Here is a 20,841-nt window from a genome sequence, read left to right as displayed (position 1 = left end):
AAACTACATTTATTTTTTGGGCCACTCATTGTTGTTGTTGATAAGTCACGCTACAATGACCTTGCGCATAATATTTTAACGTTGTGAAAATCGCTATTCCGTATCTAACTTCCGTACCGAAACGGTGTTCAACTAGCGTTCCCTCCGTGGGTGTGCATGTATTTTTATTTTACACTGTTTTTTCGCTCGTTTTGACTTATTTATTATTTATTTTTTGTATTTTTCCCCTACAATACGATTGCATCCCCATTTTTAGCAAAATTTAAGGACTTTTCTACCTTTTTTTTCAAAATTCAAGTACTTTTTCAGGGGATTTTTGGAAGAAAAAAATCAAGGACTTTCAAGGACTTAGGATCAAATTCAAGGACTTTCAAGGACCTGTGCGAACCATGTTCTAGTGCTCTGACAGACACATCAAAATGGTCCCGACCCCAAATATTTTAAAGCCACACAATTTTCTTTTTTTTTATATTATATGTTCTGGTCTTTTCTCATGCAAAATGCAATTTCTGCAAATGTTTTCCTTTCCCCATCTTAATATACAGGTACTTGTCAGATCATTCAACATTTAATATACTTGACCACAGACTGCTGATTTTGTGTCTGTTTCGGAATTCCCAAGTTTCGATCGGAGTGAGACAGTTGCTCAGACCTTCTTTACTCAGCCTTTGTCACATGCCCAGGGATCTTAACCGAGTCACCTGTACATCTGATCAACAATTTTCAAAAACACAATGTTGTTTGCCAGTATTCTGTGCCACTGAAAACTGTGAAACAGGACGCCACAGAATTGACCAATGAGTCAGTAGGCATGACTACCTTATAAAAGCTGAATTAAACTTTGGCACCAAGTGTCGCTGTTTAACATGTACATTGAACTTAAAAGAACAGATGTCCTTAAGAGAGCACAATCAAGTAAGAAATCTGGAAAGTGGGTGGTGGGGTTACAACTTCAAATGTCCATAAATTTTCATGGAAGGTTTGTTTTTCTTAAAATAAAAAAATAATTTTTTTTTAGGGGTGTGTGGGGAGTGGGGGGGAGGGGACAAAACTTCATAATAATTATGTTAATAAATATCGATGCAAAAAAACATGAGCACCACCGCTCATCTGATTCTTTTGTCTCTGTATAATAGAAATATTGTCAGGGTTCCCATTCACGTAAATATATACATTTTTCACTTATAAATTTCGATCTGAAACCTACAGAAAATTGCTCCTGAACGTATTTTCATGCAACCAAATTGTCGACCAGGAAGTTGCTAAATTGTTCTAAATCAAATTAATAGCGAACATACAATGCAATCAATCCGAATGTAGCGGAAAAATGAACAGTTTATGGAATTCCAGTGTCTTATTTTTAGTCGTGTCGGGTGTTACTCGGCTGGTTCTGTGTTAAATATTTAACGCGCAAGTTTTAAATAGAAATTAAAGAGACAGTCTAACACGTGTTTTTTTTTTTAGGGACGCAATCGATTGCTGTCTGCATATGCGAGAAAAATGAACCAAACTAAACTAACTGATTTATTTAATAAACAGCGAGGGCAGGTGATGTCAACAGCAGAGCCGAAAGGTGTTACGTCTGAATCTTAATATCAAAGACTGATACGTCGCCAACAAAGAATGGTAATTGCATAGCATTTAAACAAAATAAAAGTAATAAAGTTATTTCTGATATCAGTTTTATTGTATTTTAATAATACAAGTCAACATTAATGCTAGAGCTTTGTGCTAAACTGTTATGGATAAAGAATGAAATAAACTAGTTTTGCACCAAGCCCTTAAATTTTATGATATATAGTCTATAGTAGAAATGAAGTTCGAAATATCAAAACCCCCTACTTTTGAATTTCCACCCCCAGTTTGATTTTCTAAAAGCACCCAAACCAAAAGTCTGGTGGGAACCCTGATTGTCCTACCCATGTTTTTTATGATATTTTCTAAGTCCAAAAGGGGTCATAATTCTTGCAAAAAGCAGGATGGAGTTATGTTTCTTTCTGTACAGTCAGCTTTGATGGTGAACAAGTGTTGCAAGTTTTAAAGCAATAGCTTTGATAGTTTAGGAGAAAAGCTGACCTAAACACAAAACATCACCAAGAAATCTAATTTTCTAAGTACAAAAGGGGCAATAATTCTTGCAAAAAGCAATATAGAGTTATAGTACTACCTGTGAAGAGTCAGCTTTTAGTGGTAAATAACTGCTCGGAGTTTTAAAGCAACAGTTTTGACCGTTAAGGAGAAAAGTTGACCTAACAGGGCTTTTCATGGCCTAAATAAGGCCGCTTCCCAATCCAAAAACATACTATTTTCTTCCCAACTGTGGCAGAGATATTTCCCAAAACGCAAGGTAAGATCATACCAACAGATGGTTAAGATTTTGTTTACATTTTAGTATTTCCACAGGAAGCGTTTATAATGGTATCGATATTTTGTCGCACTATAGCCTAAAAGCTCACAGAACCAATTGTGATGCATTACCAGTCTAATCCGTTATGTTCCATGGCCTCGATTTTAGTCTGTATTTCAGGGGAGATAAATTTAATTCATCTTTCGCTGTTTATCTCCGATCGATTATTTTTCCCAAAAAGGACAATTATCTCGCATAAATTTCCCAATCTGAAAGGCTTTGCATGTTGATAAATATTCATGGAAGGTTTTATAAATTAAAACAAGAGGGGAATGATGACCCTGGATCGCTCGCCTCAGTAATATGAGCTACATGTTTCAAATGTCAAACTGATGCTAAAATATTAAGAAAGTAGGTAATTATGTCACATTCATGGTCCCTAAAAGTCAAGTTTTAAGATCGGAGTGCAAAACCACATGTCATCCAACTTTCAATTTAGTTTTTGACCCCCATCTGACCCAGTTTTGAGCTTGCCCTAGGAATCATCAAGATAAACATTCTGACCAAGTTTCATACAGATAGGGTCATAAATGTGGCCTCTAGATTGTTAACAAGCTTTTCCTTTTGATTTGACCTGATGACCTAGTTTTTGACCTGACATGACACAGATTCGATCCAGGCCTTGAGATTATCAAGATAATCATTCTGTGCAAGTTCGTATCAAATCAAAGCATAAATGAAACCTCTATATGGCTGAAAGAAAATTTTGTCCCTTTCAGGGGCAGTAACTCTAGAACTCATGATGGAATCTAGCCGGTTTTCAAAAGGAACCGAGATCTTATTGTGACAAATTGTGTGTAAATGTGGTTAAAATCAAATATAAAATGTCACTTCTATCATGTTCACACGGTACAAAAATTAACAAATTTTGGCTTTTTCAGGGGTCAATTAGGGGCCATAACTCCAGAATCTATGAATGGATCTGACAGATTCATCATGGAATCCAAGAATTATTGTTGTCAAAGAAATTTTGCAAATTAGTATCAAGTCAAACCATAAATGAAGTCCCTATATGGCTGCAAAAGCGAAAATAGCAAATTTTGGCCCTTGAAGGGGCATAACTCTGGAACCAATGATGAGATCTGGCAAGATTTTCGAAAGGAACCAAGATATTATGCCAATACAAGTTGTGTGCAAGTTTGATTGAAGTTGATTGCAAAATGTGGTCTCTATCATGTTAACAAGCCAAAAATAGCAAATTTTGGCCCCTTAAGGGGCCATAACTCTAGAACCCAAGATGGAATCTAGCCAGTTTTCAAAAGGAACCGAGTTATTATGCCAATACAAGTTGTGTGCAAGTTTGATTAAAGTTGATTGCAAAATGTGGTCTCTATCGTGTTCACAAGTCAAAAATAGAAAATTTTGGCCCTTTAAGGGGCCATAACTCTAGAACCCATGATGGGATCTGTTCAGTTTTCGAAAGGAACCGAGATATTATGCCAATACAACTTGTGTGCAAGTTTGATTAAAGTTGATTGCAAAATGTGGTCTCTATCGTGTTCACCAGAAATTGTGAACGGACGACAGACAAAATGCAATATCACAAAAGCTCACCGTCACTACATGACAGCTGAGCTAAGAAAGGTAAAATAAGGAAAAAAAATTTGGTCCCAGTAGCGCTTGAACCTATGCCCCTCCCCACCCACCTGAAAAATTTCGGTCAAATAGGTTTATGGTAGCAACTAAATACTCTTCAAAAGGAGGTACTCTATTACTGTTCTAATACCTTAATGTTCTATTTTCTCCAAGTGTCAGAATGTTCACAGAAAAGTAACACTTAACTTTTCTTTTTTTCTTATAAATACAAGGACCTCCCTTTCATTTAAATTTACCTTAGACAACAAACATAAGTACCTGAATCTTTGTTTGATGTTTTTTCAGCCTCAGCTAACATATGCTGGTTCTGTGCAAGGCGCGTTTTGGTTCTTGTGGATCTTACAACTTTTGTTGGTGTGTAAGTAACTTCCTCCTGCTCAGTGTTGTCACCAAACTGGCATGTTTCTTCCTTCTCTAAATGAGAACACTGATCTGCTATCTGTCCAATCTCATTTTCCTTTCTTTCCTTCCCATGACTCCTTGTCCTTCTGTAATTAGTGAAATAAAACTGACAAAAATCTGAAATGCTACATGCAAAAGTAAGCATCAAAATATCCTATTCACTTACCAGGAGTGGAGGAAGAATAGTTGTCAGATGTCAGTAACAGCTGCAATGCTATACAAAAGTTTTGCATAACCACTATATGCTACCCTGATGATGTGCACTAAGTCTCATTTCAATTAGATGAAAACTGTAGTAGCAGTAGAATACGCAATGTTCAGATGAAGATGTCAAAAGTCTTAACATGAGGGACATTGACCCTTAAAGCACTTACCTACGTAAAAGGCTTCAAGTGTATTTGTATTTATAACGTAATGGCACAAGTACAGAATTACCTGTCACACTCAGAGGTGTGACCATTTTTTAACCTAGAGAAATAACTTGAGCAAATAAAATAAAGAGTCAAATCCTTATATCAAATGCCAAATATCAAGGTTCCAGCTTTATTGCTTCAAAGAGGATTTTATACTGTTTTAAAATAGGGCCTGCTGTTTCTGACAAGAACAATATATATACAAATTGGGAAAAAGTGCAGTGATAATTTTAGAGAAAAACTAGAAATGTGTCACAGACACGGATGCCCCCGCAAAATGAGAAAGGTCACAGGCATAAGTTATTCACAGTAACAACTAAGGGAAGTTAATCTTTAAAAAAAAAAAACAAAAAAAAAAACAAGAGCTGTCTCCATAGGATGACACATGCCCCCGATGGCACTTTGAATGAATAGTTATGGCCGATGTTAGAGTTTAGGACCTTTGACCTACGGAGCTGGTCTTACTGTGGTACACATTCATGCCAAGTTATTTGAAAATCCATCCATCGATGACAAAGATATGGACCAGACATGCCCATCAATGCACTTTCCTTTAACGTCTAAGTGTGACCTTGACCTTTGAGCTACGGACCTGGGTCTTGCGTGCGACAAGTCGTCTTATTGTGGTACACATTCATGCCAAGTTATTTGAAAATCCATCCATCGATGACAAAGATATGGACCGGACACGCCCATCAATGCACTATCCTTTAACGTCTAAGTGTGACCTTGACCTTTGAGCTGCCGACCTGGGTCTTGCGCGCGACACGTCGTCTTAATGTGGTACACATTCATGCCAAGTTATTTGAAAATCCATCCATCGATGACAAAGATATGGACCAGACATGCCCATCAATGCACTTTCCTTTAACGTCTAAGTGTGACCTTGACCTTTGAGCTACGGACCTGGGTCTTGCGTGCGACAAGTCGTCTTATTGTGGTACACATTCATGCCAAGTTATTTGAAAATCCATCCATCGATGACAAAGATATGGACCGGACACGCCCATCAATGCACTATCCTTTAACGTCTAAGTGTGACCTTGACCTTTGAGCTGCCGACCTGGGTCTTGCGCGCGACACGTCGTCTTAATGTGGTACACATTCATGCCAAGTTATTTGAAAATCCATCCATCGATGACAAAGATATGGACCGGACACGCCCATCAATGCACTATCCTTTAATGTCTAAGTGTGACCTTGACCTTTGAGCTACGGATCTGGGTCTTACGTGCGACACGTCGTCTTACTGTGGTACACATTCATGCCAAGTTATTTGAAAATCCATCCATCGATGACAAAGATATGGACCAGACATGCCCATCAATGCACTATCCTTTAACGTCTAAGTGTGACCTTGACCTTTGAGCTACGGACCTGGGTCTTGCGTGCGACAAGTCGTCTTATTGTGGTACACATTCATGCCAAGTTATTTGAAAATCCATCCATCGATGACAAAGATATGGACCGGACACGCCCATCAATGCACTATCCTTTAACGTCTAAGTGTGACCTTGACCTTTGAGCTGCCGACCTGAGTCTTGCGCGCGACACGTCGTCTTAATGTGGTACACATTCATGCCAAGTTATTTGAAAATCCATCCATCGATGACAAAGATATGGACCGGACACGCCCATCAATGCACTATCCTTTAATGTCTAAGTGTGACCTTGACCTTTGAGCTACGGATCTGGGTCTTACGTGCGACACGTCGTCTTACTGTGGTACACATTCATGCCAAGTTATTTGAAAATCCATCCATCGATGACAAAGATATGGACCAGACATGCCCATCAATGCACTATCCTTTAACGTCTAAGTGTGACCTTGACCTTTGAGCTACGGACCTGGGTCTTGCGCGCGACAAGTCGTCTTATTGTGGTACACATTCATGCCAAGTTATTTGAAAATCCATCCATCGATGACAAAGATATGGACCGGACACGCCCATCAATGCACTTTCCTTTAACGTCTAAGTGTGACCTTGACCTTTGAGCTACGGACCTGGGTCTTGCGCGCGACACGTCGTCTTAATGTGGTACACATTCATGCCAAGTTATTTGAAAATCCATCCATCGATGACAAAGATATGGACCGGACACGCCCATCAATGCACTATCCTTTAATGTCTAAGTGTGACCTTGACCTTTGAGCTACGGGCCTGGGTCTTGCCCGTGACACGTCGTCTTACTGTGGTACACATTCATGCCAAGTTATTTGAAAATCCATCCATCGATGACAAAGATATGGACCGGACACGAAAATTGCGGACAGACTGACAGACCGACAAGACAGACTGACAGACCGACAGACGGTTCAAAAACTATATGCCTCCCTTCGGGGGCATAAAAAATCCTAAATCCACACAAAAATCCTTACCAGGTAGGATAGGTTAAAATACTTCTCAAAATTGGATGTAACATGCATGTTGTACTACAGAACAGTGGTCTTGTTTTTTCCCTAAGACCAGTAATAAAAAAGTTACAATATAAGCTATTTATAGTAACAAGAAAGGGAAGTAATTCTAAAATATGGACTTGATTCTTGCGCATGACATTCTGTCTCACAAGGGTATACAACTGAGCTAACTTACATCAAAATCCCTCCATGCATGAAGAAGAAATGCTCAAGACAAAGTCATTCTTGTATTTGACTTTTGGCATCTGTGACCTTGACCCTAGACCTAGGGACCTGGTTTTGCGCATGACATATCGTCTATCCATGCTTATTATTTGTGTCAAATTATTTTGAAATCGGACCATGCATGTAAAAGTTATGGACCAGACACGAACTTCACACTTTGAGGACAGTCATTCTTGTATGTGACCTTTGGCCTCTAAGTGTGTCCTTGATCTTTGAGCTAGGGACCTGGTTGTTGCGCATGACACATCTTCTATCCATGCTTATTATTTCTGTCAAATTATTCTGAAATCGGACCAAGCATGTCAAAGTTATGGACCGGACACGAACGTCATCCTTTCCCGAACACACAAACAAACACACACATGGACAGGGGTAACACTATATCCCTGTCCCCACACCCCACCCCCATTTTGGAGGGGGCATAAAAAAATGAGTCCTTGAGCATTTTCAAAAACTGTTACCATTTTCTCCAATTTATTTCAAACCTTATTCTTTCTGCAAGTAATGTAGCAGACAGACTGTTTTCAAGGCATCAGAGGTGAAATTCAAGCATTTTTTCCCCAAAATTCAAGTACTTTACCAAGTCTTTTAAAAAGGGTTTATGTCATTTTCAAGGCCTGTGTGAACCCTGCAATATGTCTTCAACCTTATCTAAAAATAGATGTATTACTTTTAAAGGAAATTACTCGAAATTATTAAATTAGTAGCAGTGAAATTGTTCTTCCCGTAACAAAAAACAACAGGGTCATTGACCCTAAAGCGCTCACCTGTGTACAAGGTTTCAAGTGTGTTTGTATAAGTACAGAGTTAGGTTTCTTCTATGTAAGCCTATCTATATTATACATGTCACACACACTTTTGAACCCGGGCAATAATTTGAACAATTATGGTAGACTTTACAAATCTGATATCACACGCCAAATATCAAGGCTCTAGCTATTATTGTTCAGAGAAGACTAGATGTGTGTCCATAGGACACAGGTGCCCCCCACTCCTGCCACTGTAACATGGTTTAATGACTCAGGTTAAACAATTTTTATGATGTTTGCAACACAAACTTTTAAGAACCTTATGTGTATTTTTCACTTAGTTGGCCATAACTCTGGCCTAGCTGAGTAAAATCCTAAAGAGAACACTTCATAGGCTATAAAACAATCCTCTAATGTTTTATGATTCTAGGTCAAGTACATTTTAACATACATGTTTCATAAACTTTTTTTTTTTAGAGTAAGTCTGGACAAGAAGTCTGGTCTTGTGTAATGAAATAATGACAGTAGGTAAAATATTTTCGGAGCTACGTGCCACAAAACATTAAAATGACAATTTTTTCCTAGGTCAGGGGCCATAACTCCTACAATACTGAATGAATCCAGACGCGAAACCCCACCTGCACAACTTCACATGCTGACAAACATTCCTGTAAACTTTGGTGACTCTAGGTCAAATACTTTTGGAGCTACGCGCGACACAACATTAAAATGACCAATTTTTTACTAAGTCAGGGGCCATAACTCCTATACGACTGAATGAATCCGGACGCGAAACCCCAGGTGCACAACTACACATGCTGACCAACATTTCTGTAAAGTTTTGTGACTCTACGTCAAATACTTTTGGAGCTAGGCGCGACACAACACTAAAATGACCAATTTTTACAAAGTCAGGGGCCATAACTGCTATATGACTGAATGAATCCGGACGCAAAACCCCAGGTGCACAACTACACATGCTGACCAACATTCCTGTAAAGTTTTGTGACTCTACGTCAAATACTTTTGGAGCTAGGCGCGACACAACATTCTTGGAAGGATGGACGGACAAGAGCAAATCTATAATTATGCCCCCACCACTCATGACAAATCGGGAAAATTTGAACAATCTTGGTAGAGGGTCACAAAAGAACCATTTGTGTAAAATTAATCTAAATCGGGAAGCAGTTTCACATAAGAAGATTTTTAAAGTTTCCACTATACACATATAGGGAAAAGTGACCACGCCCTCTGGTGGCCATGTTTTTTGACAAATCAAAATAATTTGAACAATCTTGGGAGAGGGTCACACAAGGACCATTTGTGTAAAGTTATTCTAAAATCAGGCCACTGACAAAATTTGATGATCCATCAAGTGATTCAAGAGTTTTAAGTTTTATTGAAGGTGAAAAGGTAACGCCAGATGACAAACGACAGTCGACAAACATAGACCCATCACAATAACTCACCCTAACGTTTGTTTCAGGTGAGCTAAAAACTTGAGAGGGGACCTTGCCAGGATGCTACAAAGTTTGGTGTATTTCTGATCAGTATTTTCAGATGTAAGTAAAAATGTTAACAATGAACGCAGGATTAGAGATGACTGATGACCATCAGCCTATACTTATAGCTCACCCTGAACCCTTAGATAAAAAGGTGCTCAACCCATTCATCCTTTCAGGAGTTGTAGAAGACTTCAACATTCTGGAGAATTTTAAGCAAAAACAGGGATATCACTTTAGCAAAATTTATTGTTTTTTTTTTTTTGTATCCAGAGTTGTCCTCAACATTGTATCTTATGACCATAAACCAGTGTACAAAAATGAACTAAATTCACCTATTCTTTCAAGTTAGGTGCACGGACGGATGAATGCACAGACATGGTGACTCCAGGCAACCCCCTCCCTACATTTTCTTTATATGGGAGTATAATAACCAAGTTTTTGAAGATCTAGTAACAAACAAGAGCTGCCATTATTAGTGACAAATGCCCCGAAGTGGACACAAAAAAAACAAGAGAGCCTAGATGGCCCTAGGTCGCTCACCTGAGAAACACACCATAACACCAGTGTAAACATGTTTGACCTAGTGATTTCATGGAAAAAAATATTCTGACCAATTATCATTAAAGTTGGTGCAAAAATCTTAAGTATAAACAAGTATTTTTTTTTTTATTTGACCTAGTGACCTAGTTTTTGACCCCAAATGACCAATATTCGAACTTGACCTGGATTTCATCAAGGCTATCATTCTGACCAAATTTCATGAAGATGAATTGAAAAATACAGCCTCTATCGCATACACAAGTTTTTTCTTTAATTTGACATAGTGACCTAGTTTTTGACCCCAGACTACCCATATTCGCAATTTGACCTAGATTTCATCAAGGCAACCATTCTGACCAAATTTTATGAAAAGAGGGCCATGATGGCCCTATATTGCTCACCTGGGTACCATTGCTCTTTATGATAAGATCAAGTTTTGATACAGATCACATAGGCATACACCAGAGCTCCAGATAAGATTTTAGGTTAAAGGGTATTTTACCCCCTAGTTTTTTTTTCAAGGGGTATTTTACTCCAAGATATTTTTTCAAAAGGGTATTTTAGAATTCTAAATGGTTTTTCAGAATTTGAAATCATTTAAAAGGGTAATCAGGCCTCGACCTTAACTATTTTCAGCAGTTGCCAGCAGGTCCACCAACTGCTAAAATCTAGTAGACCTGCTCAGACTTTAGTGGACCTCCAATTCTATCACATAAATTGTGATGTTGTTGATGTCATAACTTCATATGACTCAAAGAAACAGGACTTATTTCTAAAATAATTAAAAATGGAAGACTGTAGCAATCTGTTATCCCGAAAATAATTATTTTGAAAAGTGTCCCAAAATATGGACACAGTAATCATCTTCCTCCCGACCCGTGTTGAAAGTGAAAAAAGAAAACATCAACAATTAATTATCGGTAATTATTCTGATGATAAACTAAGTAATTGGCCTTGTTTTCATTTTCAATTAACACCCCCTCAAAGAGCTAAAAGAAGTGTGTCGGTTATTCGTGGCATCTGAAGCGGAGATCAAAGCGGTATAGTTTCCCCGAGATTGTCATGGCATTACGTCATGTTTTCGCGCCATGTGACACATCACTGTCTGATCGTATTCTCGATTCCTTTAATTGTTGAGAAGAAATCAGTAAAAAAGTTTTTTCTTTAATTTTTTAAAAGCGGATGTGCAATATCCCGAATAAACTGACATGTAAATGTGTCAAACCGTGAACGATGATAGTGGATGTCCTACCTCTGTGACCTATTTGCCCTCAAGAAATTTACATTATTGTTTCAGAAGAATATCTAACAAAGTGTTGTGTCAAAACATATATGTACAAAGAATCATTTAAAACTTATTAAAAACCGCAACGACATCATACTGCTTTATTTTATACCACATTTCTATTTACGTTCATTAGGTCACGTAAGCTATTCTGCCGCGCTAACAGAAATCTGTTTGCCAAAAATCGTTTTACTCCATGTATTTAAATTGCTGCCGCATTTTCATTATTTAAGATTTTTTAATTGTGTTTTTTGTACTTTCTGGTCAAAAGTCTGAATTTTATTACCATAGTATGTACCGTATATTTACTTTAAGAAAGAAATAAATAATCAAGATCGCGCTGTTTGAAATTTTACAAAACATTATATGAAAATTTGATCATTTTTAAAGAATTTTGCCTACATTCGTGTCGATACCTTATTAAAATTGTTATAGAATTCAAACTGTATTAGTTCTCAAGCGGTGTTGAAAATTTAAAGCGATTATATCAACAAGGCAGTCTGAAAGACAGCTAAATCCCCCGCCACTGCTATGTATAGTGAAAGGGTAAACCTTTGATTTTAGCTGTGACCTTGACCTTGAACTGACATGGCTGACTCATGAATTCTGCACAACGTCTTGATGAGGTGAACATTTGACCCATGTTTCATGAAAATCCTTCAAGGGGTTTAGGAGATACAGAGCTGAAACCTTTGACCTTCAGTTGTGACCTTGACCTTGAGTTGACATGGCTGACTCATGAGTTCTTGATGAGGTGATCATTTGACCCAAGTTTGATGAAAATCTTTCAAGGGGTTAAGGAGATACAGAGTGGACACAAAATGGAAGGCTCAAACCTTCGACCCTTAGTTGTGACCTTGACCATGAGCTGGCATGGTTGACTCATAATTTCTGCACATCATTTTGATGAGGTTATCATTTTACCCAAGTTTTATAAAATTCCTTCAAGGGGTTTAGGAGATATAGAGTGGACACGAAATGGAAGGCTCAAACCTTTGACCTTCAGTTGTGACCTTGACCTTGAGCCGACATGGCTGACTCATAAGTTCTGCACATCGCCTTGATGAGGTGATCGTTTGACCCAAGTTTGATGAAAATCCTTCAAGGAGTTTAGGAGATATAGAGCGGACACAAAATGGAAGGCTCAAACCTTTGACCCTAAGTTGTGACCTTGACCTTGAGCCGGCATGACTGATTCATGGGTTCTACACATCGTCTTGATGAGGTGATCATTTGACCCAAGTTTGATAAAATTCCTTCAAGGGGTTTAGGAGATATAGAGCGGACACAAAATGGAAGGCTCAAACCTTTGACCTTGAGTTGTGACCTTAACCTTGAGCCGACAAGGCTGACCAATGGGTTCTGCACATCGTCTTGATGAGGTGATCATTTGACCCAAGTTTCATGAAAATCCTTCAAGGAGTTTAGAAGATATAGAGCGGACACAAAATGGAAGGCTCAAAACCTTTGACCCTAAGTTGTGACCTTGACCTTGAGCCGGCATGGTTGACTCATGGGTTCTGCACATCGTCTTGATGAGGTGATCATTTGACCCAAGTTTTATAAAATTCCTTCAAGGGTTTTATGAGATATAGAGCGGACACAAAATGGCAGGCTCAAACCTTTGACCTCGTGTTGTGACGTTGACCTTGAACTGACAAGGCTGACTCATGGGTTCTGCACATCGTCTTGATGAGGTGATCATTTGACCCAAGTTTCATGAAAATCCTTCAAGGGGTTTAGGAGATATGGACCGGACACGATTTTGTTACGGACGGAAGGACGGAAAGACGGAAGGACGGAAAGACGGACGGAGACCATTCCTATAATCCCTCCGCCATGGCGGGGGATTAAAAAATGAATGCACTACGCACGTTTATTGTGTCAAAAGTAACCGCGATGTAAATTAGACATTACGATAGGGCGCACGTGCTTGTGGAATGGAAAATTACCAGCATGACGTTTTGATATTTTTACGATTCGCGGGTAAATTCCAGTCAATCCAGGTAATTTTGCCTGATGTAATTTCTCAATTTGGTAAAGTTACCACGTAAAAACCACTCGCCCGATCGGTGGAGTAGTCCATTCGTGCTCTCCTGACTTCAACTCGCCAATGCTTATAACAGTAGAATGCCGTACTTAAGGCAAAATCAACTTTCGTTTTGTGAATTCGCCGATATGGGTACGATTTTCCCTCCTATTTTTTTACTTTTAAGGGTTTTATTTTATTTGCAGACCGTGACTGAAAATTGGTTGACCGTCGGTCTACCCAACTTTTCATAGTTAGTGGACCTGCCGATATTTTGGTTGCGTCGGTCCAATGGTCCACCGCTAAGGTCGAGGCCTGGTAATAATAATAACTGTTTGTTTGTATAATTTTCTGATATTCATGTGCTCCGCTGAAGTGCCTTTGTCGTCCAATGCTTTTCCTGAATATTTTTTGAGTCTTCATTCAAATAGTTTTAACATTTTGTTTACTGCATACATTACATCTTACACTACATCTTAATTTCAGTTACTGACCACTGCGATATATCAACAGTAGGGCTGGGACGATTTCAAAATTTTGAAACCGGTTAATCTTTTGTTTGAAATCGAATCGAAACCAGTTAATCGGCCGCCGTATTGAAAATGCTGTTTCCTTTCCTGACGACCGTATCAACATACTTCCAGCAGCTGACTCCATTAGGAACTTACCAACTTTATCATTTGCAGGCAGTTTGACAATTAATAAGTCATACTTTGGTGTACTTTATTTTAAATATATCACGTCAGGCAAACCCAAGACTACTGATTATGTTCAACTGATGTGTTTTAGCGGAATTATACAGCGGGTCTATGTGCTGGTCAAAGAAATGTATAAAGATAAAGTACGACTCGTGATGTTTATTTTTTGAGAGCGATTACCGGTTTTGCAAAATTGAAATCGGTTTCACCTAGTAATCGAATCGGATCCGATTAATCGAGTAATCATCCCAGTCCTAATCAACAGCCAGTGATACTTTGACTGTCAATGTTTTTTTTCCAGAAATACCCACATGTATGGTGCTTCGGATTTTTCAACAGTTACCCATAATATATCATAGATCACGTGCTTAGCGATAGGCATTGCCCGAGTCATCTCTTGTCACACACTTTGATATACTTGAAAAAGAAAATGGCATTATTTTATGATATCATTTGCGTTTGCTTTTGGCTGATCACTACCAAATAGAATGTAAGCCTCCGCAGGTCTAGTCACAAGTAGTCCAAATATAAATAGTACAAATCCCTTTTCCTTTACTAGTGCATTTTCTCGACAGCAACGTGCTTACTTTTACCCTACCGCGTTTCAGTATGTCTCACTTTGTATTCTATTGAAATCGGCATATTCCTATCCCATGCTAGGTAAAAATGGCGGCGTAAGAATTTAATGTCTCGAAAAGAGAGATTGAATGAAGCGAAAAGTAGTAAATCCAGCGGGTTGTATTTAACGAACTGTAGTTTTCTTATATAAAAGTTAACACCTCCTTTTCTTTTTGTTTTTCTAAAGTAGCGATCTAGTTCTATATGGGAATAAAATCTGATATCCTAGAAAATGTCGAAAAAACCGATATGAAGTAAGTGGATTTTATATGAAATAAAGAACAGCTGGATTTAGTGGTGTTCAGCCTGTAAGGCAATAAATGGTATTTTCTGAAACTCCTCGAAAATGAACGGAAATGCCATTAATCTATTCTTTATGATGTAAAACGGTAACAAATGGCTGAAAACTCTTAAATTTCTTGTGTTTTTGGAATTTAGATCGAATTTTCGACCAGGTGGCTCTATTTTGGTCTGTTTTAGGACCTAGTAAATGTCTTTTTTTGCATTTTAGCACTACAATTGTCTAAATATTATTGAAATTAGCATGTTTCTGAATGAAAATGACAAACATCGTAACGATTAAATGGATCTAAAATGAAAATTTCACAAATAAGGTAAAATAAATTGAAATATCGCTTGCACAGGTCTAAATTTCGCGTATTTATGGGATGGGGAGGGGGGCCTGTAATGAATTGTCATTTCTCTATATTTTCTAAAAGTTTTGCACCAAAACTAAGCAGAATCATTGTGAAATCGGTGTACCTTGAGAATTAATGCAAATTCATGGAAAAATCAAACAAAAATTTTCTCTTATAGGCTGATCAATACCAAATAGAATGTAAGCCTCCGCAGGTCTAGTCACAAGTAGTCCAAATATAAATAGTACAAATCCTTTTTCCTTTACTAGTGCATTTTCTCGACAGCAACATGCTTACTTTTACCCTACGGCATTTCAGTATGTATCACTTTGCATTTTATTGAAATCGGCATATTCCTATCCCATGCTAGGTAAAAATGACGGCGTAAGAATTTAATGTCTCGAAAAGAGAGATTGAAAGAAGTGAAAAGTAGTAAATTCAGCGGGTTGTATTTAACAAACTGTAGTTTTCTTATATAAAAGTTAACACCTCCTTTTCTTTTTGTTTTTCTAAAGTAGCGATCTAGTTCTTTATGTGAATATAAGTCTCTGAAAATCTGATATGCTAGAAAATGTCGGAAACCCGCTATGAAGTAAGTGGATTTTATATGAAATAAAGAACAGTTGGCTTTAGTGGTGTTCAGCCTTTTATGAGTGACCATTTTTGTTTGTTGTACTCCATTACAAAAAGGATGTGCTTGATTTACGATAAAATTGGATTACGCACTTTGAGTAAAATAGGTATCCCGTTTTTTCAATGCGTATCAGTACGCGTAGGTTTGATTTTAAATGCGATTTTTTTTGTAAATTTCAAAACATATTTACGCAAATACACATCTTATCTGGAGCTCTGATACACATTAAATATCATCAGGATAAATATTTTCTTGTAACAGTCCCTTTTGACCTATGGCACGTACTAGTCAGGGCCAATCTCCATACCAAGTTTGAGGGTCCTAGGCTCAAATGCTGCATTTTTATATGAGCATGACTATTCCTTACCCTGGAAGACTTAAATAGCATTTACCCTGTAAGACTTAAATAACATTTAAAACCAATCTCATTAGAAGCTGCTAACATATATCCATTTATATAAAAAATAAAGGGATGTAATTTGTCATAAATTCAGTCAAAAGTTATCTACCCTGATTGATAATGACCTAGTTTTTGACCCCAGATGACCCATTTTCTAACTCAGCCTAGATTTCATCCATGGTTCATACAGAATATCAGAGACAAAATTCAAGTACTTTTCAAGGACTTTTTACATTTTTTCAAGCAATATTTTTTTTCAAAACCACGACCTAATCTGAAAAACTTTTATTATGTAATGCAAAAATAAAACGACCATCACTTGTCACACCTTTCAAAATGACGTAATTCGATTATAAAATTGATGTAATTCACTATTTTGCTGAGGTTTATCACTATTCTTGTGATTTTTTAGCCCACTCCTACTAATGATACCTCAAAATTTTGTCACAAGACGTACAAATACACTTCGTTCTGTCTGCTCTAAAGGGCTTCAGCCACTGTTTATATTCGTCTTTTGTCTCCCGCTTACTTGAGTAAACATGTTTATTTTTCTTACTCATTTCAATTCACTGGAAACACTCGCAAATAGCTAAAAATTGCGAGTTATTATTCCCCGTACTTTTTTTAAACGGAAACGGAAACATGCAAACGGTGATACAGTAGAAATATCACTCTGTAAATATCGATAAAGTGTGGCCGTAGACCACTATAGTAGCATACGAGTGACCCGATCCTGCAATTTCACGAATTTATTTTCATTTTCTCCGATTTATTTTAAGCCTTAAATTCTTTTTGCAAAGCAAAGTTACGGAAAGAATATTTTCAAGGAGTGAAAGGTCAAATTCAAGGAGTTTTTTTCAAAATTCAAGTACTTTTCCAGGTCTTTTAGGGGTTTTGTCATTTTTAAGGAGATTTCAAGGACTACCATCGAATTCAAGGACTTTTCAAGGCCTGTGCGAACCCTGTCATCAACGTATTCATTCTGACCAAAATTAATGAAGATTAATTGAAAAATACAGCCTCTATCGCATACACAAGGTTTTTCTTTGATTTGACCTAGTGACCTAGTTTTTGACCCCAGATGACCCATTTTCGAACATGGCCTAGACTTCATCAAGGTTATCATTCTGACCAAATTTCATGAAGATCAGTTGAAAAATACTGCCTCTATCGCATACACAAGGTTTCACTTTGATTTGACCTAGTGACCTAGTTTTTGACCCCAGATGACCCATTTTCGAACTCGGCCTAGATTTCATCAAGGTAATCATTCTGACCAAATTTCATGAAGATCAGTTGAAAAATACAGTCTCTATAGCATACACAAGCTAAATGTTGACAGACAGACGACAGATGACAGACAGACAACGGACATTGAGCGATCACAAAAACTCACCTGAGCATTGCTCAGGTGAGCTAAAAATGTACAAATGTGAAGTTACAACCCGGACAAGAATTTACATGGATGCACACACAGACGCATCAACAAACATATACACATGGACGGACAGTCTGATTTTAATATGCCCACATTCGGGGGCATAAAAACTATTCATGTGTCTAACATACTGGCAAGGTGGTGATAAAAATTGATACAGACCTTGCTGTATACCGTTCTACAGTTTCTGTATTTTCTTCTACGCTGTCTTGACTATCTGTCTCCATGCTGTCTTCTGATGTGGCTGTCTCCAAATCACTCTCCATCTAAAGGAACGAAGTAAAACACTAAATCTTTTAGACTGAATATTCAATATCAAGGTGAAACAAGCAAATTCGATGAATTGGTATCCCCCGCCGAAAGGGTCTGTGGTGAGGAATGGCAAAAAAATATATCCGGCAAAAAGTTAAGGATATTAATAAGAAGCAAATAATTTCATTAGTCAAAATCAATTTAACAGAAAACAAATGTTTAACTAGAAATTACTTTTGTAAAAAAGCGCACGTCTCCCCCAATGCAAAGTCCTATAGGCAAGAAGTCGATAGTGGTCAGGAGCAAAAGTCAAAGAGACACTGATGGTATGCTGCAATAGGGATCATCTACTTGGCATGTCCAGTCATCCCGCTAAGTTTCAACACTCTTGGCCTAGTGGTTCTCAAGTCACTGTTCAGGCTCCTGTGACCCTGACCTTTGATCAAGCGACCCCAAAATAAATAGGGGTCGTCTCCTCTGCATGTCCAATTATCCTATTAAGTTTCAACATTCTAGGTCAAGTGGTTCTCAAGTTATTTTCCGGAAATGATCTTACATCACCAGGCCCCTGTGACCTTCACCTTTAATAGACTGAACAAAAAATCAATAGGGGTCACTTACTCTGCATGTTCAATCATCCTATGAAGTTTCAACATTCTGGGTCAAGTGGTTCTCAAGTTATTGATCGGAAATTGTTTTCCATGTTCAGGCTCCTGTGACCTTGACCTTTAACAGAATGATCCCAAAGTCGATAGGGGTCATCTACTCTGCTTGTTCAATCATCCTATGAAGTTCCAACATTCTGGGTCAAGAGGTTCTCAAGTTATTGATCGGAAATGGTTATCAATGTTCAGGCCCCTGTGACCTTGACCTTTAATGGAGTGACCCCAAAAACAATAGAGGTCATTTACTCTGCAGGAACAATCATCCTATGAAGTTTCAACATTCTGGGTCGAGAGGTTCTCAAGTTATTGATCGGAAATGGTTTTCGATGTTCAGGCCCCTGTGACCTTGACCTTTAACAGAGTGATCCCAAAATCGATAGGGGTCATCTACTCTGCATGACCAATCATCCTATTAAGTTTCAACATTCTGAGTCAAGTGGTTCTCAAGTTACTGACCGGAAATGGTTTTCAATGTTCAGGCCCCTGTGACCTTGATCTTCAACAGTGACCCCAAAATCAATAGGGGTCATCTACTCTGCATGACCAATCATCCTATGAAGTTTCAACATTCTGGGTCAAGCCGTTCTCAAGTCACTGATCGGAAATGGATTTCCATGTTCCAGCCCCTGTGACCTTGACCTTCAACGGAGTGACCCCAAAATCAATAGGGGTCATCTACTTTGCATGACCAATCATCCTATGAAGTTTCAACATTCTGGGTCAAGTCGTTCTCGAGTTATTGATCGGAAATGGTTTTCCATGTTCAGGCCCCTGTGACCTAGACCTTTGACAGAGTGACCCCAAAAACAACAGGGGTCGTCTCCCCTATAAGCCCTTTTAACCTATGAAGATTGAAGGTTCTAGGTCAAATGGTTCTCCAGTTATTGCTCGGAAATGAAGTGTAACGTACGGACGGACGGACGGACGGACAGGGCAAAAACAATATGTCTCCCCCAGAGGGGGGGGAGACATAATTAAAGAGTACATAATAAATGTATACTTTGATCCTGACTAAAGAATTTATTTTGAATGGGATATGCTTACAGTAATAAACTTAGCTTTTAATATTAAATGCAGTTAATTGAAATGCGAGGTGGGGGAATGGTACAACTTGCATGTTGATAAGTATTCAAGGAAGGTTTGAAAAAAATCTAAAATAAGGCATGAAAAAAAAATTATTTTTTTTTTTTTAGAGCGGGGAGGGGGTGTGACCAAGGCAAGTTGGTGACCAGGTGTGGGTGAACAACTTCACATGTTAATAATAAATGTTCATGGAAAAGAAATGAAAGAAATTTAATGAAATTCTGCCAAACAGTAAGTTTGTTATGTACAAATATGTGGATTTTTATACAATTAAAGGGCAATAACTCTGAAGTTACAAAAGAAATCCCTACGGAACTGTGTGTGCACAACCACATTATAGTGCTCTAAATTCTGTTTAAGTTTCATAGTTCTAGGTCAAATATATCAAAAGTTATGATGCAGAAATTGCCATATTTATAGTACCCTATACAGTTAACACTAGAAACTTCTAAGGGCCATAACTCTGGTGTTACTTGGGCAAGCTGACTGAAACTTGATGGGCCCCATAACCTCATAGTGGTGAACATGTATATGATGTTGGTTTGAAAAAAATCTAAAATAAGGAATAATTTTTTTTTTTTTTTTGGGTGAGGCCTAAATTAAAATTTCATTTGTTTGCCGCTTCCGACCGACCCACTAGAATTGCGCCGGTCCAAAAAAATTTTTGACCAAAATTTTACGATCATTTTTTTTTTATTTCTGTACATTAAATACTCTTTGTCATGTATCTTCTCGTTGAATTTGCAGTCTGGATCATGCTTTTAAATTCGTTGATCGCCGAAAGAATTATGTCAATCATGATGTCCTGACGTAATGAGGTAACGGAATCGTGCAACCGGTATCTC

At 38.0% G+C, this 20,841-nt stretch overlaps 1 protein-coding gene across 2 annotated transcripts in view; it reads right to left on the bottom strand.

Moving 5' to 3' along the window:
• Nucleotides 1-20,841, bottom strand: part of LOC123551446 (inner centromere protein A-like) — a 176,924-nt gene that overhangs the window by 101,935 nt on the left and 54,148 nt on the right. For both annotated transcript variants that reach the window (XM_045340386.2, XM_045340385.2), the window contains 2 exons: nt 18,159-18,262; nt 4,262-4,491 (listed from right to left, as the gene is read on the bottom strand). In XM_045340386.2, coding sequence (XP_045196321.2) covers nt 4,262-4,491; nt 18,159-18,262 — 334 coding nt within the window. The remainder of the gene's footprint in view (nt 1-4,261; nt 4,492-18,158; nt 18,263-20,841) is intronic.

The sequence above is a fragment of the Mercenaria mercenaria genome, chromosome 4 (assembly GCF_021730395.1).
Source record: "Mercenaria mercenaria strain notata chromosome 4, MADL_Memer_1, whole genome shotgun sequence".
In the NCBI taxonomy this organism is placed as follows: Eukaryota; Metazoa; Mollusca; class Bivalvia; order Venerida; family Veneridae; genus Mercenaria; species Mercenaria mercenaria.
This window is presented reverse-complemented; position numbering and strand designations above follow the sequence as displayed.